Raw genomic sequence first — 23,011 nt, 5'->3', positions numbered from 1 at the left:
GCAAGGATTGCAGTGTATTCGCTAGCATCATGTTAAAGCTAAATATATTGCCAGGATTCCCCAAACGCTTGTAAAGTCCTATCATACTTCTTCGTGTAGCAACTCGCCCAGCGTCTTGCTCTCTTCCATAATTTCCCTGGCATCGCCAGCAGATACACTCATATCCTCCATTATCAGCTGCACAGCAAGTTCCGCAACCAAAACAACCTGGATGAAAGCTGCTGAACCACGACCAGCAATGACACGATCCTGTGTAGCTTTCTCTTTCAGCGATTCGCCAAACTCCTCCACGAGGTAATCACACATGAGCTTACAACCTCGTGGGCCGTAGTATCCCGGGTTCAAATCCCCCTCCTTCTTGAGTGACCTGGCTTGACCTGTCCGGATCTTCTCAGCAAGGATATTCCGGTAGTGAGACGTTTTCCCATCGACGATTTGGGACAAATAATGCTGATGGTCCTTCAGCCGTTCCTCGAGTCGCTCCCAGTCGATGTGAGGATAGCCTCTTTCACGCCACGTATCCATAGCCGTTTCTTTCTTATGCTTTGCACAGAACCTTGTCTGCATCTGCACATTCAATCTCTTGCCTTTGGAGTAGTCCTTGAGGGCCTGCTCTGAAACCGCATCCCCGCACCATGGGCACTGTGTCATCTTGTCCTGGGGGTTTTCCTCGTTTTCCGGCGGCATGTTATCAGATCCCGTGTCGCTGAGCTGGTCCAGATCTGATATGATTGGTGACGACAGAATGTTTTCGTTACCACTTCCTAGATCGAAACTAGAATCGAGAGCGATAGGATTGACGAACGTGGCAGGTTTGTATTCTGGTATAGGAGGTCGCTCTTCCTGCCTTGCCTTCTTTTTCCTCTGCTTTTGTTCATAATCTTTGGGTGCTCGCATGACCCCCAGCCCGCTGGATCTCGGTTTTTGCGGAGTGCTGGTAGAACCAGGAGAAGAACCTTCACGCTTTGGTAAGACAATCTTTGTTTTGATTGCCTTCTTGGGACTACCAAAGTCATCCGCAGGTACAGGCAACATGCCCTTTTTAGGACCTGACTTTTCAGGGCTGAGCAATTCTCTTGCGACAGGCTTAAAGGCTGTTTCAGCCTCGAACGGAGAGCTGTTGAGAAGGTCGTCATCTTCGTGTCTCTTGTTCATCGTCTTGCCATCCGATCTAGTTCTTTTGCCTTCAAGCAAGTTAACAAGAGGCCAGGAAGATGGTAACTCAACAAACCTTGTTTCGTTTCTGATCCCTGTGAACTAAGGGATACTTGAGAACTTCTTGAAGCTTGCGCGGCTTTGCCATATTTGAAACCGCCGAACTTGTCATATCTGGACTTGGTAAAACCTCGCTCATCGACGAATTGATTGGGCTTGGCGTTCTCTGAATCGGAAGTCGTCTTCCTTTTTTTGCTTGGAGACGATTCTCTGTCGACGTTCTTAGCCGTTGCTGGCTTACTCTCACTCTTTCCTTTCTTGCTTGATGTACCCTTCCGAGACTTACTGGTACTCGCAGTAGAGAAATTCGAGCGTTTGATGTCCCCCCGAGCTGGTCCTTCTGCCTCAGAATCATCGGAATCAGGAAGTGTCTTTTTCTTGGGACCGCTTGGTAACAACATTAAGTCCGCAACTGATGGCGGTTCCTCATCCTCCTCATCGTCGGTAGACATTGGAGGAGCGTCATCTTCAACTTCTTTCTCAAGCTTTCGCTTGTTGCTACTGAAAGTGCTGAGGAGTGTTTTTGGTCTTTGGTTCTTACTCAATCCCACTACTCTGCTCATGTTTTCTGCAAATTTCCTTTGCTTAGTACTTGGTGAAGTTGAGGCAGTATTAATACGGGACGCGGCGTTCCGAGTTTTGAGCTGCAGTGTATCGGCAAAGGGAGAGCCAAGGGAGCATCAGAGCAATTCCAAGCAAAAGAGAGCGTATCCGTACATATAATAAAAGAAAGAAGGGGAATGAGGGGGCCAACGTTATAATCGCTCGACTAATGTACCATTGCTGTTTGGTTGTTTGTGTTTCCTCACCTGCAGAGCAGATCTGCTGAAGTTGAGTGAGGGCAGCAGTGTTTCACGCGTGTACCTACCAAGGCAAGCACCAGGGGCATTTTCATAAACGCGCTCCTGCCAAATGGACCCCGCCCCTTTGGCCTCCACCATCATCGAGGCCAGTGTTTAGCGCTCATAGGGGCAAGAAGTCCAGCGTTAGCGCTATACCTACTACCTAAGCTGCCCATCCATTCATGGTCAGTGCTTCAGTGGTTGGAAGCCGAAAAGGGACGCCTACCTACCGACCCTTTGTTGTCTGAACCTATATATCCATTCACTTTCAACCTCGAACGTCGCAAAGAAACCTCGGGGCTGTGGATAAATTCTGTAGACACAACCTACTTTCCCAAGAGTCTAAAGACTATCTCTTACCGGCTTTTGAAGCAGAAATGGCTCTCAATCGAAAGTACGCAGCTCTGCCAGATCTGGTGAGTTTGCTACAACTAGAACAAAGCCAAACATCTGATGCTAATTATTTACCCAGGATTCTGCTCCAGATATCTACGAAACTCCCGAACTCACAGATGACAATTCTACGGTTCCCGTAAGCTTTGTCTGACCAAGACACGCTGCCTTCTTACTTACTCAACCTACAGACGACCGCTGCGCGAACCCACTCGGACGATGACTTCTACGAGCCAGAGGACGAGACACCTGGTATTTCTAGGTCCCGTCTGCGAATAGACGAAGCTCGATCTCGCTTTCTTCCCACGAATGTCGATGCAGATGGGGTGGACTTCTCAGATCGAGTTGACGGGAAACGCAAATCGTACAAAGCCTCTAGCCGAAGACAGCGCATACTACCCAACGGGACATACGAGCTCGGTGATCTCTCGGATGACGACGACGAAGAAAGCTTGGAACGACGAATTACTCGCTTGCAGCGCGAGGTAGAAGAGGCAAAGAATGAATACGCGAAGCGAAAGGCCGAATCTCAGGCGCAGGAAGATGCTGATGCGACTGCCTGCGACGATAGGTTGACTTCCCTTAGCCAAGTGTTGAATGAGATCTCGAAGCCCACAGGTCGTTTGACCTCGATCCGCGTCCCCAAACCGATCGCACCTTCCAGCCCTGAAGAACAACCCGAAATGCCAGCGGGAGAGGATGCGACTTACACGGTGACATATGCGCCGACATTTGAACAAAGCCACGCTCTAGCCAAGGCTGCCGACTTTGACCGTCGGTTGTTAATGCTGGAGAAAGGCCTGGGAATCAACGCTTCATTGATGTCAGAGGCTAATTCCAACGGTCTTCCTCGCGCCATTCTACCCACGTTGGATTCTATGAACAAGCAAATCTCAACCCTTTCGGAGGCCACTACCGCCAACCTGGACACAATCAGTCGTCGGGTGCGAACGTTGGCCCAAGAACAGGACAAACTCAATGACTCCAGGGAAAAGGCGAAATCTTTGAGAGAAGAGCTTGGCCGAAACGGCTCTGCTGTTCAACCCGAAGAGTCTGAGCAGGAAGCAAAGATCAACGCACTCTACGGCATTCTTCCTACAATTGAGAACCTTACCCCTATACTTCCGCCTCTCTTGGACCGATTGCGATCACTTAGGGCTATTCATGCAGACGCTGCGACTGCCAGTGATACATTGAGTCACATTGAGAAACAGCAGGTGGAGATGGCCGCCGAACTGAAGCAGTGGAACGAAGGACTTGTCAAGATTGAAACTGCTATAAAGGAAGGAAACGTATCTATCGAGAATAATAAGCAGGTCATGGAAGAATGGGTCAAGGACCTTGAAGAGAGAATGGATGAGTTATGATTGATGATGCGTTGGTCAGATACCCTAGCAAATAGACTGAGTCGTTATGGAATTCTTGTTGTTCAGTCCCGAAAATGAAGCCCTCGTTTATACTCGTAGACCTCAGTAGATTATTAAATCGTTTGTCTTTGTTGGTTCACTCGGAGGGGGAACAAAGGAGCATGGATACATCTCATATTAAAGTCCACTTCTCTTTAGAGTTAGAGTTGATGGGTCATGACGCCACAACACCACCAGCCACATGGCTGACAGAATCGGTTTCACTATTAATCCGCTACCGAAACCAACTGTAGGCGCCCTTCGGCTGGCGGTGGGGTAAGGGCTTTGGCACACGAAAACCCTGACAATCTCACCAAAAAAGTTGTCCCAAACAAGCGTCAATCTACAGCTCACGCCCGCGACCACCGCCCAATCCACCAATTTCCCTACAGTACGGCGACACTCCCGATCCAACGCGCAATTTTCCATCCAGCTTACCATCCTTCAGGTCGCAATAATGGACGCCTCCAAGCAGCCCGTCAAGCTCGTCAAGGTCACCCGAGTCCTCGGCCGAACCGGTGCGTTACCTCCCCACGGAATTTGATATGGTCGAAGGAAAATATCAAAAAATTCGCCATGAAAAGATTGGAGTAAATGAATGAATTTCTGACTTGGTTGGATAGGTTCTCGTGGTGGTGTCACCCAGGTCCGCGTTGAGTTCATGGACGACCAGACCCGATCGATCATCCGAAACGTCAAGGGCCCAGGTACGATAATTCTCGAAAATCCCCTCACTTTCTAGGGCGGGTCCAGAGTAAGAATATTAAGAATTGCGAATGCTGACTTGTGACCGAACACAGTCCGTGAGGACGACATCCTCTGCCTCCTCGAGTCCGAGCGTGAGGCCCGACGACTACGATAAATGTGCATTCTGGGGAGCATGGGGTTCTTGGAAGACGGTCAACGACGGATGGTCTATGCATGCTGAGGCGTGCGCGCCTTGTATTGGGACATTGACCTGGAGCTGCACATCACCCTTCTGGCACTCCAGTTTCATTTGTTAGAGGAGTCACACGGACACGGTCTGGGATAACGAAAAATTCCAGAACAGTTCTTCTTCTGCAGCATTGGAATCCGACGAAAAGTGAAATTCATTCTTGTTTCTCTCGCGCACGATTTCCTCCCTCAAACACTTGTCTCGCACTCTCGAAGCTCAGACAAGAAAACATTTGGAGGATCATACAGTCAACATGTGCTACGAAATTTCAATGACCTTGATTTCGATATTGACCTAGCAACAGGAGAATTTATGCCTCTTTTTTATGACAGCCTGTTCTCCATAACTAACCTCGCTTCGCATCGTGAGTTCCTGATCACGTGCAAATTTTCGATCTCAAATTGGGCGGGGCGGCCAGAGGAAATCTTCTCTTTTTCAACCTTCAACATCTCTCAAGATTCCTCAAAGCTCCAACAACTCTATTGGTAAGTCAACACTTATGTCTGCTTTACACACACCTATTGGGAATGATGCTTTTTAGCATGTATTACCTGAAACATACATTGATGTATCTTTTTATCACCAAGATCTCTGACCCTAATCATTCATTCACTTTTATTGTCGCACACTTTTTCCTGGCCAACTTGACTAACATACAAAGAAATTTCTAGGCGTAATTCGTCCACAATGTCGTCGGTATCCAAGCCACCAGCTGGGCATTTCAACGTTCTCTTCTTTGCCAGTGCCAGTTCCTTTACTGGCAAAGACTATGAAGCCCTACCAGCCACTATGCCACTCAGCAAGCTCTTCACCGAGCTGGAGACCAGATATCCTGGCATCAAAGCCAAAATTCTCGATTCGTGCCTCGTCACTGTCAACCTCGATTATGTAGACTTGCCCAGCGAGGAGGGTGCTGAAGACACGGTGATCCAGGAAGCAGACGAAGTGGCAATCATCCCTCCCGTCAGCTCTGGTTAAAGGATATCGAGTGCCAACCGCAAAAAATCGCTCAGCCATCGTATTGTGACTCGTATGTCCTGTAGTCGCTCTGTAAAAGGTCACTTCCTAAGGACCTCCATTATCTGGCCGACTCCCTGGTAGCAACGGCTCATGCTCTCCATGCTGCATTCGTGCCCTGCCCCAGCGATGATTCTGTCGCTGCCACCAGCCAGGATCCTTCTCGTGACAATGTCGAATCCAGCGGAAGGTTATCACAAGCAGGACCACGAGCAGGACAAAGAACAGGGTTGATATGATGGTGATGATTGCTGTAAGACTTGTTATCGACGAGACTTGACACCCTAGAGGTCGTGACCGAAGTTCCCATCGCTCTGCCCAGTGGGGACAAACGTTCTCATCATATGCTGGTGCAAGTAATGGGATTTTGCTTGTGTTGGGTACACAGGACCATGTCTATTCTTTCATTAGATCGAGTGTTCGTTCTGGGTCTTGTATGGCGGAAGCAATGGGAGCCATACAAAGGGACACCAGCTGCATTGCGAAGTCGCTAGACAACCTTTGCACGTTTGGTGCTTCCAGCATCGCCGGAAGCGCTCATCATCAGAGGTCCCGCTTGAGGTGAAGTTAGCTCGTAAAGCGTGGATGTCACTATCAGATAGCCATGAAGAGCCCATGGTTATTCGTGGGCGTGCAGTTTGAAAGAAAGAAGTTCGATATAACTAGAATGGCGTTATCAGGCCGTATCAAATTGGCAGACGAACTGGCTGTCATCGAGGCTGAGGCCAAGAATGAAACTGAGCGGGGAAAGCCACCATCATACATACTGCGTCGACGACCCTTGCAGCCACACAGCATTACATCAAACCTTCATACGAAACTCACTTCTTGTTGATCATCATGACATTAGCTTTTCTTCGGTCTACGCAAGTCATGGAAACCCATTCTTCTATCTATAATCACAGCAATGTCTGCGTTTCATCCAAGTAAACCATTAGTGCCCAGGCTAATAATGTAACGTTTTGTATAGCATGCTGTAGCGATCAGGACATTGTTCGCTTTCTCATTTGCCTCGACCTTCGTACTTTTCGCTTCGTCTCTCTAATCTCTGCTCTTCTTCTCTTTGCCCTCCTCTCCTTGGCATCGCGGCTGGGATTGTTGCCTAAACTTTCAATTGGCGTCAAGTCGGATAAGAACTGTCGAATGTGCAGGCCAGTCTTCTCGCGGATGAACGCATCGATTTGCTCATTACAAGCTGCCGAAGCTGCAATATGCAATCCCCTTAAGACATCACGGTCTAAGATTGTGACTTGATCATCATCTTGACTTTTTGCTCGAAGACTTCTGATCGATGACGTTCTTTTTGGGACGGTTGGCCGGGCAATCTTTCGACCAGAAAAGCCCCGTGAGCAGACGGTAACATGATTTGGTGAAATAGAAGAATCTTGCTCCTTCTTTAATCCCATATGTGACGCTTTTCCTTTGCCTTTGTTATTGGAACCCGTCTTTGGTGTAAGTGGTGAGGCATCGGCTTCAACAGACAGCCCACAATCTTCTTCTTCTCCGGATGTCGTAAGGGGCAAGGCGTCAGCCTCAACAGACAGGTCGCAGTCTTCTTCTATGGATGTTGCTGATGATTCAGGCCGGGGTAGATCTGGTAAAGGCTTTCCGGGTTTTTGGGCTAACTCTGTGCGCTGAGGGACAACGACGTCGGCACTTAGACTGTGGCCGCGTCTCGAGCTGTTGTATACTGGAACGGCATGGCTAAGACTCTTTGACGGTCGGGTTGATCTGGCACGCAGGCTCTGGTTCTGGTCTTGATCAGGTTTCGTTGCTCGCCACACACGGGTGCGAGTGCCGCTTTCTGCGCGGGGCCGATGAATATTCGAGGACGGACCAGCATCTTGTGGCGCGATTGATCTTTTCGATACGTTCGAACGACTAGTAGGTGTCTTCGGGGGCGAAAAGAAAGCTGATGTGGTTTGTTTCGGCTTCTGCTTACTATGAGCTGGCCGCGAATATGATGTTGCTACCCGGTTTGCGTGGTCCCTTCGCTGGTGCGACGTCCTTTTGCCCGTAGAAACCATGTTAGGCCACTCAGGATAAGAATGCATATGACTCCTGGGAACTTTGGATATAGGACCAGCCATTGCTTCCTTCTCTGGGGCTTCAGAGTATAATGGCCTTGGTTTCTGTGCAAGTTGAAAACACTTCTATTTACTCAAATGGCACAGATTTCCAGATTGACATGAAGTGCAATGAGCCGCAATTGCATCTGCCACCTTCTTTCGCGAGCGTTCTTCGACGTCGACCATTGCATACCTCCACTCGTCCATGTCCTCGACGGCAGGGAAAGGAATCTCTATACTCGAGCTTGGACATCGGGTGGCACTATCCACTTGGGTAAGATGTGATTGTTCGGGTGATGGTTTTGAAGCTGTGGTCTTCGTAGCTCGAGGTTTGCCACGGGGACTAGGATGGGTTGCTTGGTCCTTTGAAGTGATAGCTAGCCCAGCAGCTTTGAACTCAGAACGAAAGGGAAGAAGTGCAGCTATGGTGCGGAGGCTTGCACCAGACTAAGGTGGAGTTGGAGTGAACATTGGCAGCTTCCCCTTGGCACCAGACTGCTCAGCATATTGGCAAAGTTCTTGAGTGAATCGATCAAGTGCTTCTTTTTGGCTTGGAGTCGAGGCTGTCAGATGTTGGAGATACCTTCTTCTTGTGGGTGTACTTTGTTGATGGGGATTCGTCTTTGATTGATAACAACTGCAGCTGTTGCGCAATGTTCCTTGAGATAGCTTCCACGAGTTCATTGTTCACATTGGAGCTATTTTCTGTAGTGGAAGTGCCTCCGAAAACATCTGCATCAAGGGCCTGCGATGACATCGCATACTTATGCAACTCCGTTCTTTTGGGGCGGTCTTGGTGGGTTGAGGAGGACACTCTTCTTGGAGGTGCCAGGCCATTCATCTCGGAGATATGCAGCGGGCTGACAGGTCTGTGTTTGTCTTTCGGGGTTCCCGAGTTAGGCTGTGAGGTATATTCAAAGCCAGTAGACATACCAAGTCGTGGCTGTGTATCCCGGTTCAATCGAGAGTGGTTCTGGGTTCCTGGGCCGTCTGTTGTAGTTTCCTTGATGGCCTTACGTGGCTCGTTAGTGTTAGATGAATCGTTGGAGGAACTTGATGATAGTGTGTGAACTGGCGATGAAAGCGGTCGTTGAGCACGGCGTTGACTTTTCGATGTCCGATGGACTGCACGTACATGCCGTCTTGGTCGAAAGACAACTCGTCCACGGCGTCCTGAGTTGTCGCTGATAGAGTGAGGTGCACGTATGCTGGTTAAGGGTGGAAGGTTATTAGAAGCCGAGTTAGATGATATCGCGACCATTATGCGATGCACAAGTTATGCAATCCCCAGATATCTGGGTGGTAAGAAAAGAAGAAAACGACAGAGTTGATTATGGAATCATGATACAATGAACTGGTGATGGTGATGGTGATGGTGATGGTGATGAAGATGAGGAGAGATTGCCAAGTTATGAGGACCCAAGAACCCGTTTGGTGAATTATCCATTTGGAAGGTGTTGTACAGGCGTGACCTCCTGCCGTTTAGGTCACGGTTTGTGTAAAAGGAAAGAGCTGATGGCGTTTATTTGATGTCCTTGATTCCGGGTGATCCATAGACTTCAAGTTGGCGTCGTCCCTTCCGTAAGAGGAATTCAATAGCGGCAAAATCTCGTTTATCGATGCTCAAGTTGCGAGCAAACTCATTCCTATAAGAGGCAGGTGCATATTAGGAAAGGCCGTTCCTTCTGTGAGATGAGTGCAAATAACGAACCTGGCAAAGCTCTCAAAGTGTGGTCGAGTAGCCTTTTCCCAGTCTCAATGTCAGTTACGATAATAAATAACCTCGGCATTGCTCATACCTGTGGTTTCTTTCGGGTTTCTCTTAGGCAATTGCGGTAGAGAGCGAGAACCTCTTTCTGTAGTCCTGAGAGGCGAGCCATTATGACTTGAATTGATTAAGTCTATGATTGAAAAGAGGCTCAACTGAAGGCTGAATGATTAGAGTGAGTGTTGATGTAATTGATGAATTTCAGTGGACTGGAGAAATATGGCGTACATATTGTGGAGACATTGTCACCTCTAAAGATGGGAGCACTAACACGTACAGGTCTCAATCTCAAATAAAGAATCATGAAATATTGTCGCTTCTAAGTTTAATACAATCTCTATGATGCACTTCCGAAGACATAATGCTCATCCCCAGAACTTTCTGATTCTGGTGCGAATATACTATCTGCATCACCTTCAACCTCCTCAACCTCCCATTCACTGAGCAGCTTCTCCCTTTCCAATACCACAGCCTCTAGCCACTTCTTCTCAGCTGCCATGCGTCTCACCATTTCCGTCTCCTTCTCTTTGAAAGAATCCTCAAGTCGGTGCCTGGCACTATACATGAGTTCTTCTCTGTAAGTCCTATTGTCTTGTAGTTTGGCCTCCAAGTTCTTCAGTTGCTCGGTCTTCCACTTCTGCCATGCGTGTTGCTTCTGGTCCATACGCTTTCTCAAGTCGAGCATTGCAGTTTCTATCTCCTTGTCTCCATCTTTCTTGTCTTTCCAATAATATTTGAGTCGGTCGTGATAGGCTTGTTCGAGGTCATTCTCCTCGGACGCTCGAATCTGGAAGTCTTTGTTCAAAGCACATTCCTTCTCATTCATCTTTTTCGAGATAGCTTCTGTCAACTCGGACCTTTCCAAATCGTGCTTCTTTTGCAACTCATCTTTGGCGTTCTCGGAATCGATGACCATATTTTCACCCTCTTTTTCCTGGTCAACATCGAGTAATACTTGCTGCAACTCATGTAATTGGTCGAGTAGAATCCGTAGCTCTTGATATTTGATTTCGATGTCTCTCCGTCGAATGCTTTCTTGTCTTACCCTTTCTTCGAGCTCACGCTGTCGCCGTTCCTCCTCCAGTCTTACCTGTTCCTGTCGTAATAATTCAGCCTTGAGAGCTTCCTCGCGCTCATACTCTTCGATCTGCAGAAGAGCTTGTCGTAGCTCCTCAGCTTCCGCTAGTTCGTTGACCCTTCTTTCTTCTCTTCGAGCATTCGCTCCATCTTTTACTTCTTGAAGCTGCTCCATTGTGCAGCTGCATGTTCGCCAACGTCTCTCGCATACATAGCAGAACTCGTTCCCGCAGCGACAGGTCATATGCTGGCAAGCCTCTCTGTGCTCAACCAAAGCATGGCATTTGGAACACCTCTTCCAGCCTTCGTCCTCAGCCAGTTGATTTGTAAGGTTCATATCAACGTCCTGGGGGCATTCTTGTCCTGCATGTGCCGGTCCTCGACACATAGTACATGTTCGGTGGGAGCGATCGCAAAGGCCCTGACGCCGGCTGGGGTCAATCTTCTTAGGCTTTATCCATAAACTACAGTTAGGTTCGCTGCAATAAACTCGTTCACTGATGGGCAACTCCCACTCTTTGGAGCGTTCCTCAAACGTCTTCTTGAGGTTAGATGGGATGAATCGCAGGATGATTTTGATTGGAACCTCGTTCAGGCAGCATTTAGGCGGCCACTGTTGCTCATTCTGGCATGCGGCAGAAACGAGCCGGACGAAGCACTCGTGACAATAACTATGACAAGGTACTTTGATGACGTCCTTGGGATGAAAGTCATCTAGACAGGACACACACTCACTGCAGCTCATTAGCAAGGGAAAGTAATGAACAGGATCAAGACTAACACTTCTTCAATAGATTTGGTCTTTACCGAACGACTGAAGCTATCTCTACTAACTTCGACCTCTGCAGCTTCTTTTTGTAAAGTTGCAAGAGCTGCGCCTGTAACACTACTCTCACCTCGTTCATTATTGCGCTGGAAAAAGCGTCGGAGTGCAGCGAGTCGTTTCTTGTTTGCCTTGGCCTCGGTCTTCGTAGCAGCAACGCTAGGTCCGAAAGTTGTCAAGAGAATTTCAGGTTTGATCTTGGGTGTCTCTTTGCTGGTCTCTTCCTCGACAGGTTTGTCAACAGGAATGATAATAGGCAGATACGGCTCCTTGTTCTTGCCTTTCTCAGTCTCTTGAAGTTCTCGTTGATCCTCGAGTTCTTTCTTCTGGCGATCCTCTTCAGCATTCCTCGCCTTGATATTCTCAATTGACGATTGCAGTATATCGAGGAGAATCTGAGACGTGATGTTGGGGGCCTTCTTCAGTGCACCAGGAGGGTCATATTTATGCCAGTCAAAGTCGACATCGTCAAGGGCTGGTAAGTTGTTGATGGACCAAGAAACTCGTGGTTTTCTGGTAACCCAGGCAGACTCTAAGCTGTCGAGTATTTCAAAGGGATTCTCATAAAAGTCGATATAATCTTCAGGTCCAAAGGCGCCAGGCATGAGGGGCTGACCTCGACTTAAGCCAGCCATGCCTATTGGAGTTGTCTTTGTTGGAGTGTTCACTTTTGAGTTTATCTCTGATGTTTATAAAGGTGCTAAGTTGTGTATGATTGAAGTGTTGAATGAGTAGGTTCTATGGTGGTGCGATAGGATGCTGTGGTATATAATAATAAACAAAACGAACGACTGAGACGTGTCTGAGCCCCAAACAATGCAGTAGTTTGTTGGCAAAGCCTGAAGGATGTTGGTTCAGTGTAAGCTAAATCCAGGTCAATCCTCCTTTGGTTGGTCGGACTGGGCTATGTAAGTCGAGAGATACAGGGGCATGAGCAGACTTGAACGCCTAGAAAGGCTTCATTTAGGGGATGATATGACCGAATGTGTCTTATTGCTAACTCAACTAGGCAGTCTCCAAAGGCCAAGTCAGCCCTGGAGGCAGTCCTAAAGGCATGAAGCGAAGCTATCACGCCCTGGAATGCCTTGAGATGGAGTATGGTCTTGGTGAATGCTGGCGACGGACCAATAAGACGTTCCGTATGGTTGCACGCACATATTTCTCAAGTCCTATCTGGGCAGTACTGCAAAGGCGGGCGTGGAGTACATACAAGTTGCTAACAAAAGTGACCATTAGGAAGGGGACCAAGGTTCAGCTGAAGCTTCTAGCGCGTCTTGAGATGTGCGCGTGGTCTTATCGGGAACTAAAAGGGGCAGTGATTGTAGCCTAAAAGAATGAAACCAGGATAACAGGATCATTCATTATACGAGGAACCAAACTGAGTCTATCAATATTAGCTGGGCGATGAATGAATCCACCAACTTACATCCAGCCTACTTTAGTATTTTACAGTAGGTATGGATCCAATGTGGGCCATTAAGATGCCCTGCAAGCTACCCTGTAGAATCTATAACGTGAGTGATTCTCCATTAACATATTTCGCCCTGGATCTATCATTGTTGTTATGAAACGTCATGCTGTGGCATGAGTAAGAACACTCTGTATGCTCAATATCTGGTAGATTTGAGAAAGACCAAACAACCCACTGAGAGGACTGCTGATTACAGAAAAGGCTGGTGGTTGAGGATTTTTTAGTTAATAACGAGACTTACATTCCTGGAAACTTCAACCGTCCAAATCTCCAACTGATCATAAGTATTCATTATCTCATCCGTATGATGGAACCAGCCATAGAAGGCATAATGAGGGCCTTCATTCTTTTTAATATTTTATTTGACCAGTTCCTTCCCATTCTTTGGTGTTAATCTGATCACGTGCCCACGACTTGCACAAAAAACCTCTTTTTCAGCCAAATCTAACCACGATATGGAATTCATTGATGGGGCCGAAAATTGTTTACAGCGAATAATAACATAAAATTTGTTTGTTAAAGTAACTCCTGCACGATGTCGGTCGGCGAAATGGGCGAATCCGCTCAGTGAGTTCCTATCTTATACATCGTCCAGGGTATACCTTTTCTAACATCACGACCTAGTCCACTCAAGATCTTTGATATTACCAAGAAGCAGGATCGTTTCTTATATGCTCTTGCGCCTATGGTACGATATGGAAAGGTATGCTAGGATTCGATAAGTACTGATTGAAATGCTAATCTCTCATAGCTTGCCTTTCGACAAACAGTTCACAAGTATGGAGTCGACCTTTGCTGGTCCCCCATGATCCTTGCAAAAGAGTTCAACCGTAGTAGTTTCGCTCGAGATAGTGGTAAGTGATTAAAGGCAAGACCTGAAGTGGAAGCTGATTTCTGAGTGAAGACTTAACCATCTCTACCCAACCCAACCAACCGCCAACTGTCGTCCAGTTCGGCGCAAATGTCCCCCTGGAACTGGCTCGCGCCTCAGCACTCGTTGCTCCTTTCACACAGGGTGTCGACCTCAACTGTGGCTGTCCCCAATCATGGGCTTGCGCTGAGACGTTAGGCGCTGCTCTTATGAACCACCGTGAACTGGTCCGGGATATGGTTGTCGAGACTAGACAGCGACTGGCAAGTGACGGATGGGGTGTCGGCCTCGAGAAGGACATCGACAATCCCAAGGGTCGAAGTGTGAGCGTAAAGATCAGAATTCACAATGATCTCAGGTACGTTCTCCCTAGTCCAGAAAATGAACATGGCTCACCCACTCAGGCAAACCATGGACTTTATAGACACCGTGATAGGTCATCCCCAGAACCGCCAGATTGACTGGCTCACTATTCACCCACGGACAAGGTCAACGCCATCAACTACCCCTATTAGGGCCGAAGCTCTCGAGATCCTGACAGAAAAGTATTCAAAGACACTCCCCATACTCCTCTCTGGAGATGTCTTCGACCTATCCACCCTCCCCTTTCAACCCACCATCACCACCAACAATGACGCCCCTCTCCCTTCTATAGACAAACTCGTTCTCAACGAGAAGAATTCTGCTGTCAACATGCCACGCCCCAGCAACACCCATCTTTCAGGCTTCATGTCCGCCCGTGGCCTCCTGGCCAACCCAGCAATTTGCGCCGGCTACTCGGCTTGTCCCTGGGAAGCTGTCGAGACATTCATGTGCAAAGTAGCACGGGCCCCCGTGCCCTTCAAGCTGGTCCAGCACCACATCATGGAGATGACGGCGCCCGGAATGGGCCCCAACAAGAACTCGCTTCTGGAAAAGAAGGAGCGTGCTGAACTCATGAAGTTGACCAATACTTGTGAGATCATCGACTTCCTCGACGAGAAAATCGACGAGAAAACGGGGAGAGTTGGCGGTATGAGACGAGACCTATGATTATTTCCCCATCGCATCTCACGACGAGCTTGAGACATCAAGATCATGGTATCTCATTCAATGTATTCATGACTAGAAAACCCACTCTCTGCTATCTGTGATACAGAGTTGCCCGCGATCCGCCTCTTGCACCCACGCTCAAAGACCACTCAACACGCCCTGAATTCCTATTGTTCCCGAGTCGTCACGCCTCTGTACGAAGGCTCTGAAATCCATCCTCGATAACTTGCCGCCTCTTGCACCTGTAGCCGCCAATGTCCTGGTCTTTTCACGCAACGCCTCGGGTCCGACGATGAACAGTGAACCAATCTCTGTAAGCATTTCGACAGCAGAGGTGACCTCCTTTGACGTTGGCCACTCGCGCATCGTGGACACATACTTTGCGATATCCTGCGTCACCATGAGACCACCTGTCGCGTTGACCTGGAACTTCTTGAAGTGCTCAAAGAGAAGCTTGAGAAGCACCAATGCCAACTCGGTGAAGAACTTCTCAGAGTTCTGACCATCGATGGCTTGACGAGCGAGACGATGAACGCGGGCCAGGAATGTGCAGATACTCAAACACGTTTGTGTCTGCAGTGAGTCGAGTTCGACCTCTTTTGGCCGGAAATCCTGCTTTTTCTGGCCAAGCAGTGACTTTGTCACCCAGTTGGACACAACGTCAATGGTGCCCTTTATGACGTTGTTTGTCTTCTTTTCAATGTTACTAATGGCCACCCTTTTCTGCGCCTCCATGCTTCGCCTGACTGTTGTGTTTGACTCCGCAAGGCGGATGAGGACGACTGTGATGAACCGATCCATGAGACTCGTAATTGTGACGGCCGGATGAATCGTTGGTAAATATGATAGATCGGGCTCGGTTTTCGTATTTTCTTGCACAGAGACCTGGTCGAGTGCAGCGTCAAGAGTTGTCTCAATGTACACCTGACCCAAACTTGTCAGAAGCAGATTGAGAAGAGTGTTCACATCCTTGGGGGTATCGGTCTGGGAGCCAAGCTCCAATGTGCGCTGAACACTCTCGGCCAACCACTTGAGCATACGCTTGGCGTTTGCTACGCTCAAGGCACCATCTTCTTCTGAGACCTCGATTTCGTTCTTGTTGTCCTTATCCTTCTCCTGGACTCCGGCAACACGCAGCATCATGCGCTTTTGTGTGGTCGTAAGTTCTGAAGAGTCAAGACGCTCGATATAGGCATCCTTTGCTGATGCAATCAGCTGCGTACCCTGCTGGGCAAGAGATGCCATAAAGCCAGTGGGTGCCTTCTTCCGTCTAGAATGGTATATACTGTACTTGAACAGCAGAGAGCTGTACATTTCTTCTAAACTCTTTCGTTCTCGCTCGATGTACGAGTTGCCAATCATATATGGCACAAAAAGCTCTTCCATCTGCTGGTCGAGAGTATGTGCTATTTGGGCCGAGCATGGCTCGGGGTTTTCTGTTAAGCCATGGGACTTCAAGTCCTCGACTAGGGATCCGAGATAAGTTCTAGACGAGTGCAAAGCTCTGAGGAAAGCCAGTGAAGAGATCTTTAGAGTTTCATCCAATACCATTTCGAGCCTCTGTTGGATTGACTGCTGAAATATTCGTTGAATGAACTTGATGAGCACTGTTTCGTAGTATGGGAAAATAAGCTTGATCTGGTTGGACTCGTCCTGCATGACGATCTTGATCTCGTCCAGCAGGTTTTGTAAGCTTGGCTCTACCGTCGGAGGCTCTGAGTCGGGATCTGCCAGCTGTTCCCAGGTGTCACTATCCACTTGGACCTCATCGGCGAGGAGTTGGTCGCGGTCCAAGAAGAAAGCATGCTGGTTGACAAAGGTCGCGATAACACTGGCGCCGCCGTTGAAGTCGTATAGAACCTTTGCACATTCCATCATGTCGCCATAGTTGCCCTTCTTGTTACTGTTTTCGAATTGCTGTAGGAGATCCTGTTCGAGCGTTTCACAGAACTTCTCCAATACCTCCCTGGTGTTATGTAATCTCACGTTGCCCACGACGCCGTTCGTGGTTCCGCCATTTCTCAAGCTTTTTGTTTGACCCCATGATGCCGGATCCAATCGTTGACTGATGCGCATAAGTTGTCGAACGATCATGGCGCATCGCACTTTGTGTTCAGAACCGGCCTGTCTTTGGACGTCTTGTAGCAGCGAGAGCTTTCCCGTCTCACTGACTTCTGTCCAGCACTGAATTAAAAATATGGCGTCGTTGGCTCGTCTTCGCTTCTTGTCCAGATCCTCGAGCTTCTCTCCAATCTGCAGCGCAACGTTGCCGCCAGCGTGGGAATTGACGCCAATTCCGTTCTTGTATGAATGTTCCTGGTTGAGAGAGAGATCGAGCTGTTCGAATGCCCTCATAGATTCGTCGAGCTTCTGGCCTAGTGTTTCGAGAGTTGAGTCGTGAGCTACCTCTGCGCGGCGCACATGCGACATGAGCTCCGACTCCTTCTCCTGGAGTTCAGCTCCAAGAGAACCAAGTTGATCGAGTGCATCTATGACATTGAGTCAGCATGGTTGGCTCTATATCGGCCTGCCAAAGAGTTTCCGCCGTACTTTCAAATGTTCGAATCAGGGGTTTGGGATCGAAGGGCGCTTGCGCATTGCCAGATCGTCGGTTCGAGGGTACGGCGCTCTCAGCGAGACTGTCGACAAAGTCACGCACTATAAAGTCTTTATTGGAGAAGTCGTCGAGGGTAAAGTTCGGTCCTCTTGGGAAGAGACTCGTCTGACCGGAACCAGCGCGATCCATGTTGTTGATGCTGTCGAGAATCGAGGCGCTACATGTGGAGAGGGATCATCGACGGTTGATACGTGTGGGATGGAGGGTTGTACGTAGTTCGAATTCGAGATGGAGTGAGGCTGCAACGTAAATCATTTGCCAAGTCACGTCGTCGATCAAGTCTGGCTGGCGCTCATGGAGTGGCCATGATATTCAGGCGAGAGGTAGGTAGAGGTTGAGGTGAGGTTAGGTTGGGATACCTTACCTCAATCGAAGGTAGGCATTGGCTGCCCGCTATTATCACAGGGCAGCTTCAGAGGCTCAGCTACAGCGACAGCGCCCAGCCCCGCTATCAGCTATCTAGGTTCAGTGGACGCGCTGAGCCACACGCACGTACGTGAAGCCAAGAGCTTCAGTGGAGAAGCGACGTAAACTCGTCTCGCACCGCCACGACTTTTTCCTTGTGTCTTCCACTGATAGACACGTCTGCCCACCGTTCCTTGTCAGGCTCCATCAACTTATAAGCCTGCCCATCCCCGGCTGTATCGCGATCGCAAATCCCGATCTCGAGTGTTTATTCAACTTGGGAATTTTTCGCATAGATTCGACCAGTCCGGAGACATCTTTGCAACCCGGCAGCTTGTTAGACAGCCTTGAGGCTGCACATTCACCATCATGCCCATCATGACGACTCGCGATCGTCTGGCTTACAGAGCCGATGAAACCAAGGAACACAACCTTTTGTCTGAACAGGAAAGGGAAAGGATGCTCAAGGTACAATCAAAGCAGCGCGTGAGACTATAATTGATTTAACTAACAATTGCAGTCCTATCTCCCCAAACCTAACGACCCCCCATCGACTGTTTCGGCATCTCGACCTCAACGAAGATCGCGGTTAGGACTCCGTCGCTTTCTCCTCAACCAAATCCATGTCCTCGTCTTTGTCGTTTTGCACGGGATCTTCTCTCTCTACATCAAGTTGCGCCAAACATGGAACCTCGTGCGCTACCAGTTCTCCTCCGTCGTCAAATATCACCATGGCACACCGCAATATATTAAGAAGGACTTGAAGGGCCTATCTAAGAAACCCAAGCACCTTAGTGTTATCCTAAAGCTCGAGGAGAACCATCGCACGAAGGCCGATGTCGAGCGACTCCTTGATGAGGTAGCCGAGATTGCGACATGGTGCGCTTGTGCCGAGATTCCGATGCTCTCTGTGTACGAGAAGACAGGTATGTTTTGACATGTGATATTGTCCGATTTATACCAACAAAAAACAGGAATTCTCAAAAAGCATATGCCCCGAGTCTACGATGCTGTTAGCCAAAAGTTTGCGTTCTACTTTGGCCCTGAACATCCTGGCCTTACTGTTACATCACCCCACAAGGAAGACCTTCCAGTGGCCTTTGGCAAGAAGCCTAGGGAACATCTTCGCCTGCACCTCATCTCCGAGCAAGACGGTCGTGAATCCATGGTTGACCTCACCCGTACCCTGGCTGAGATGTCTCAGAGAGGCAAGCTCTCTCCTCGTGACATCTCCACTGAGTTGATCGATGCTGAACTCTCCGAGGGTATCATGACTGAGCCTGATCTGTTGCTTACTTTTGGCCCTTACCTCGAGCTATCAGGATACCCTCCTTGGCAGATCAGATTGACTGAGATTTTCTGCCTCCAGGACAATGAGAGGGTTGGCTACCAGGTCTTCCTCAAGGCCCTGCAACACTATGGCAGGGCCCAGATGCGCCTCGGTAAATAGGTGCTCGCATATCATAGTTTCTTTGCCACCATCTTCGTTTGCGTTTAGATTAATTATATCCTATCTCACGATTTCCAGACCAGCATCTCTCTGGCCTCCCTATTCCATCTATACACTGGACCTGTCCCAACATTGTAGTTGTAGTAATTCTCCGTCCCTCCTTTAACCATTGCTCTTCGAAATGTGATGTTGATCCTTCCGCCATCTTCCTGATTCTTTCCTGTTCTCTTTGGTATCGAGTGCAGCCAGTTTGATTGTGTTCTACCCCTCATCAAAACCATGTCACCGCTTCCTAGTGGCAACTTTAACGGTTTCGTGCTCGCAGCAGGAGGGTTCATGGAGTTTGGTGGCGGTGGCTTGTGTTTCATGAGAAAGTCACGTCGTGCTCCGAGTGAAAAGGAGGCAATGGCGGGATCACGACCAAGGAACTGTTCATCGTCGCTGTGGAAGCTGATGCTGTCGGAACCAGAGGCATAGTAGTTGACAAGGCAGAAGTTGTACTCGCATCCTGTAGCCAGCTCAGTCCGACGACGAAGCTCTTGGAGGCATTTTGGAATAGGTCTAGGAGGATAGTTGGCGTATCGCTTATTCAAAGCTCTGGAACCAGTGTTGGCATCTACAGGCAGACCTTGGTCGTCGAACCTAGAGGTTTCGTCGAGGCCAAATACAGTTGTCCATCTGTTCTGTCATCAGTAACAGAACCTCAGAAAGTCCAATTGTTCTTACCTTGGCGTTCGTATTTGGGTTTCTATTCCACCCCGTTTAATCTTATACTCAACTCTATAGAAGGGAAGTTCTGCTCGGAGAAACTCAAAGAGCCTTCGAGATACAGAAGTTGTTATGAATGGCTCAAAGTATAGAAGATCCAGATCAGGCTGGTCATTGATTTCTCTGCCAGGTTGATCTGGTAGAGTGGCCAGCTCCTTACTGAGGGAGACTGGAAGGTCCTTGATAGGATGAGGGTAGAACTGGTGCTTTGAATAGGTAGGCTAAGACTGATGTTAACATGCGAAATCGTAACCAATATTTAATTTCTTACTTCTTCTGAATCGTGATCACCGGAAATTATTGCTCCAAGTTCTGTTTTGGGTTTCTTCACTGTAGGGCTGAAGAAGGCCTCAAGGGTGCGCTTCTTAGACATGACGATAGATTATGCAGGTCAAATTTGTCAAATGGCGATAAGCTCAAGATACAAAGAAGATGGTTAGGATCTTTTCTGAGTTACTATGTACGAAACTTCAATTCTTAACCGTGAATATGTAGTAGTTATCCTGGAAGTCGTGACATCACCTTCTAACTCCCAGCCTTGCGTCTAAGTCAAACTGTGGCGTTGGTCTGTGGCGGTGCACAAACGTATTCCAGATTCTGCAAAGTGCAAGCCCTAAACTCAGTCCAAACCAGCCTCACTTTCTCTCAGGCAGGGACCCTTGTTTGACTCATGTCAGGTCAGTCAAAGTCAGTGCATTTTCGTCAAAAATTCATCGATAACTGAGGAGCAAGGCTTCACTATGGATGTTAGTCTCAACCCCTGTCACTGTAAATTCATAGACAGAAATATCATCATGGAAATAATAAGAAACTAATGACTCTTGGAAAAATATTCAGAAAAACTCTCAACTACGAGACATGAACCTATTCCGAGCACCGGCTGCTCGTGCAGCAAAGACTCTCGATAGGTCAGTGTTTGCAAAGACACTCAATGCTACTGCGGCGTCTATCAAAGAGAACAAGCTCCTCTCCAAGTATCGTAAAGAACTTGAAAAGACAAATGAGGTTCTCTTTATGGAGAGATTCAACCCTATCCTGCCCGACCCTGACCCTTCGCTTGCTTCTCAGGGTAAGAAGTGTATAGTATTGGCCCCTCAAATCAAGTCTACTTGTAAGTGGTAACGCCCTTGGGTGAGATACTGGTGAAAGATGCTAATAAAGAGATAATAGCTCCAGAGACATGGAGTCCTATTTTGCAAGAAGCCGCCAAGGTTGGTGATATTAAGGTGGTCCCTTATGATATTGATATTGGTTACGAGTTCTGGACGTACAGTGAGTCAAAGACTCCGAGATCTCACATACAGGAGGCTGACAAGAGCCAGTGGATGTCATGAAATCGATTCTTCCTGAAGATCTACACGAAGAGATCCCAAGTGGTTTCAACACAGTAGGACACGTTGGTATGTTTTCGAGTCCTCATCAGAACCACCAGAATCCATACTTACAAGATAGCACACCTCAACATTCGAGATCAGTACCTGCCCTACAAGAACATCATCGCCCAGGTCCTTCTTGACAAGAATCCCCACATCAAGACCGTTATCAACAAGATCGATAATGTCGGCTCAGAGAACGAGTTTAGAACCTTTGCCTACGAAGTCCTTGGAGGTCCTGATGACCTGAACGTTGAAGTCAGCGAGGCTGGTTGCGTCTTCAAGTTTGATTACTCCAAGGTATACTGGAACAGCAAGCTCGATACAGAGCACAAGAGAATCGCGGGCTTGTTCAAGCCAGGTGAGGTTGTAGCAGATGTCATGGCTGGTATTGGGCCATTTGCTGTTCCAGCTGGTAAGAAGGGTGTCTTTGTCTGGGCCAACGACAAGAACCCGGAGAGTTACCGTTACCTTGAGGACGCGATCCGCAGGAACAAGGTGAGCTCATCATTAGTCTCGTCCCATCATGACCTGATATTAATCCTTGATTGCAGGTCTCGGAATTCGTGAAGCCTTTCAATTACGATGGCCACGACTTCATCCGCACATCCGCAGATCTTGTTCTGGAAGCTCACAAACGCGGCGACTGTGCAGTTATCAAGCCTCCAAGACCATCAAGAAAATCTACAGCGCCGCCTTCGGAGCCTGTCCGAGTGCCCGTGCCACCAACCATTTCCCACTTTGTCATGAACCTTCCCGCATCCGCCATTGAATTTACTCACAATTACCGGGGTCTCTACCATGGTCACGAGGAACTCTTTGAGCCTCACACCGAGACCAAGCTACCCATGGTGCACGTCCATTGTTTCTCGGTCAAGGCTGATGATGAGACACCATTGAACGACGTCTGCGAACGCATACGTAAAGAGATTGGTGTTTTGCTCAAGACTGGCGACCCCGAAAAAGAAGGCGAAGTCCTCATCTACGATGTGCGAGACGTTGCGCCTGCAAAGAGAATGTTCTGCGCTTCGTTCCGCCTACCGCGTGAGGTTGCCTTTGCTGAAAGGGCTTAGACGGGGTCGGACGATGTCGATATCTCTGGCATTTGTCGGGCCCCGGGTGGAACGGTCAGCCGGGCGGACGGCCGGAGGGCTATAGCCTATTCCCTTGCACAGCAGCTGTGCGATGCTGTGCTGTGCTGTAACGTATTCGTACTGCAGTAGGATATTAATTGACCAACCCAATGCAGTACGAGGTCGGAAACTCAAAAAAGGACAAACCAAGGCGCTTAAGCCTACGCCGAATGCAACTTTCTCTTTCTACAATCAAGAACAGGGTCGCATTGGCATCCATCGGGATATGGCTGTTGATAATAAAGCGCTTACAATACTTATCGTCCGATACTGTATCTTGCCCGGGTGATTTATCCTGCGGCCCGCTCAGGCACGATGACGCTTTCATGAATAATTCAGACTGA

At 48.5% G+C, this 23,011-nt stretch overlaps 11 protein-coding genes across 11 annotated transcripts; 6 read left to right on the top strand and 5 right to left on the bottom strand.

Moving 5' to 3' along the window:
- Nucleotides 1–81: 81 nt before the first annotated feature.
- FIESC28_02654 (uncharacterized protein) lies at nucleotides 82–1,778 on the bottom strand (the record flags this gene model as incomplete). The annotated part of the gene is made up of 2 exons (XM_031156803.1): nucleotides 82–1,184; nucleotides 1,232–1,778. The coding sequence occupies 2 exons, from the start codon at nucleotides 1,776–1,778 to the stop codon at nucleotides 82–84; spliced, it is 1,650 nt and encodes a 549-aa protein (XP_031019134.1).
- Nucleotides 1,779–2,434: 656 nt separating this feature from the next.
- On the top strand, nucleotides 2,435–3,817 carry FIESC28_02653 (uncharacterized protein; the record flags this gene model as incomplete). The annotated part of the gene is made up of 3 exons (XM_031156802.1): nucleotides 2,435–2,473; nucleotides 2,530–2,589; nucleotides 2,642–3,817. 3 exons carry the CDS (start codon nucleotides 2,435–2,437, stop codon nucleotides 3,815–3,817), a joined length of 1,275 nt encoding a protein of 424 aa, XP_031019133.1.
- A 496-nt stretch (nucleotides 3,818–4,313) lies between these two features.
- On the top strand, nucleotides 4,314–4,718 carry FIESC28_02652 (uncharacterized protein; the record flags this gene model as incomplete). Its single annotated transcript, XM_031156801.1, has 3 exons — nucleotides 4,314–4,374; nucleotides 4,480–4,563; nucleotides 4,657–4,718. 3 exons carry the CDS (start codon nucleotides 4,314–4,316, stop codon nucleotides 4,716–4,718), a joined length of 207 nt encoding a protein of 68 aa, XP_031019132.1.
- A 762-nt stretch (nucleotides 4,719–5,480) lies between these two features.
- Nucleotides 5,481–5,771, top strand: FIESC28_02651 (uncharacterized protein; the record flags this gene model as incomplete). The annotated part of the gene is made up of 1 exon (XM_031156800.1): nucleotides 5,481–5,771. One exon carries the CDS (start codon nucleotides 5,481–5,483, stop codon nucleotides 5,769–5,771), a length of 291 nt encoding a protein of 96 aa, XP_031019131.1.
- Nucleotides 5,772–6,793: 1,022 nt separating this feature from the next.
- On the bottom strand, nucleotides 6,794–9,759 carry FIESC28_02650 (uncharacterized protein; the record flags this gene model as incomplete). Its single annotated transcript, XM_031156799.1, has 5 exons — nucleotides 6,794–7,911; nucleotides 7,972–8,326; nucleotides 8,463–8,931; nucleotides 9,591–9,622; nucleotides 9,679–9,759. The coding sequence occupies 5 exons, from the start codon at nucleotides 9,757–9,759 to the stop codon at nucleotides 6,794–6,796; spliced, it is 2,055 nt and encodes a 684-aa protein (XP_031019130.1).
- Nucleotides 9,760–9,984: 225 nt separating this feature from the next.
- FIESC28_02649 (uncharacterized protein) lies at nucleotides 9,985–12,182 on the bottom strand (the record flags this gene model as incomplete). Its single annotated transcript, XM_031156798.1, has 2 exons — nucleotides 9,985–11,458; nucleotides 11,506–12,182. 2 exons carry the CDS (start codon nucleotides 12,180–12,182, stop codon nucleotides 9,985–9,987), a joined length of 2,151 nt encoding a protein of 716 aa, XP_031019129.1.
- Nucleotides 12,183–13,568: 1,386 nt separating this feature from the next.
- FIESC28_02648 (uncharacterized protein) lies at nucleotides 13,569–14,921 on the top strand (the record flags this gene model as incomplete). Its single annotated transcript, XM_031156797.1, has 5 exons — nucleotides 13,569–13,585; nucleotides 13,643–13,721; nucleotides 13,770–13,872; nucleotides 13,923–14,247; nucleotides 14,294–14,921. 5 exons carry the CDS (start codon nucleotides 13,569–13,571, stop codon nucleotides 14,919–14,921), a joined length of 1,152 nt encoding a protein of 383 aa, XP_031019128.1.
- Nucleotides 14,922–15,059: 138 nt separating this feature from the next.
- FIESC28_02647 (uncharacterized protein) lies at nucleotides 15,060–17,667 on the bottom strand (the record flags this gene model as incomplete). Its single annotated transcript, XM_031156796.1, has 2 exons — nucleotides 15,060–17,410; nucleotides 17,472–17,667. The coding sequence occupies 2 exons, from the start codon at nucleotides 17,665–17,667 to the stop codon at nucleotides 15,060–15,062; spliced, it is 2,547 nt and encodes an 848-aa protein (XP_031019127.1).
- Nucleotides 17,668–18,321: 654 nt separating this feature from the next.
- FIESC28_02646 (uncharacterized protein) lies at nucleotides 18,322–19,393 on the top strand (the record flags this gene model as incomplete). The annotated part of the gene is made up of 3 exons (XM_031156795.1): nucleotides 18,322–18,411; nucleotides 18,464–18,869; nucleotides 18,918–19,393. 3 exons carry the CDS (start codon nucleotides 18,322–18,324, stop codon nucleotides 19,391–19,393), a joined length of 972 nt encoding a protein of 323 aa, XP_031019126.1.
- A 65-nt stretch (nucleotides 19,394–19,458) lies between these two features.
- Nucleotides 19,459–20,534, bottom strand: FIESC28_02645 (uncharacterized protein; the record flags this gene model as incomplete). The annotated part of the gene is made up of 3 exons (XM_031156794.1): nucleotides 19,459–20,071; nucleotides 20,120–20,382; nucleotides 20,433–20,534. The coding sequence occupies 3 exons, from the start codon at nucleotides 20,532–20,534 to the stop codon at nucleotides 19,459–19,461; spliced, it is 978 nt and encodes a 325-aa protein (XP_031019125.1).
- A 485-nt stretch (nucleotides 20,535–21,019) lies between these two features.
- FIESC28_02644 (uncharacterized protein) lies at nucleotides 21,020–22,607 on the top strand (the record flags this gene model as incomplete). Its single annotated transcript, XM_031156793.1, has 5 exons — nucleotides 21,020–21,272; nucleotides 21,332–21,433; nucleotides 21,484–21,561; nucleotides 21,614–22,032; nucleotides 22,089–22,607. 5 exons carry the CDS (start codon nucleotides 21,020–21,022, stop codon nucleotides 22,605–22,607), a joined length of 1,371 nt encoding a protein of 456 aa, XP_031019124.1.
- Nucleotides 22,608–23,011: the final 404 nt, after the last annotated feature.

Source organism: Fusarium coffeatum (assembly GCF_003316985.1).
Source record: "Fusarium coffeatum strain FIESC_28 chromosome Unknown BRIP53273_contig_58, whole genome shotgun sequence".
In the NCBI taxonomy this organism is placed as follows: Eukaryota; Fungi; Ascomycota; class Sordariomycetes; order Hypocreales; family Nectriaceae; genus Fusarium; species Fusarium coffeatum.
The sequence above is the reverse complement of the archived record's forward strand: the minus strand, read 5'-3'. Positions and strand labels throughout refer to the sequence as shown.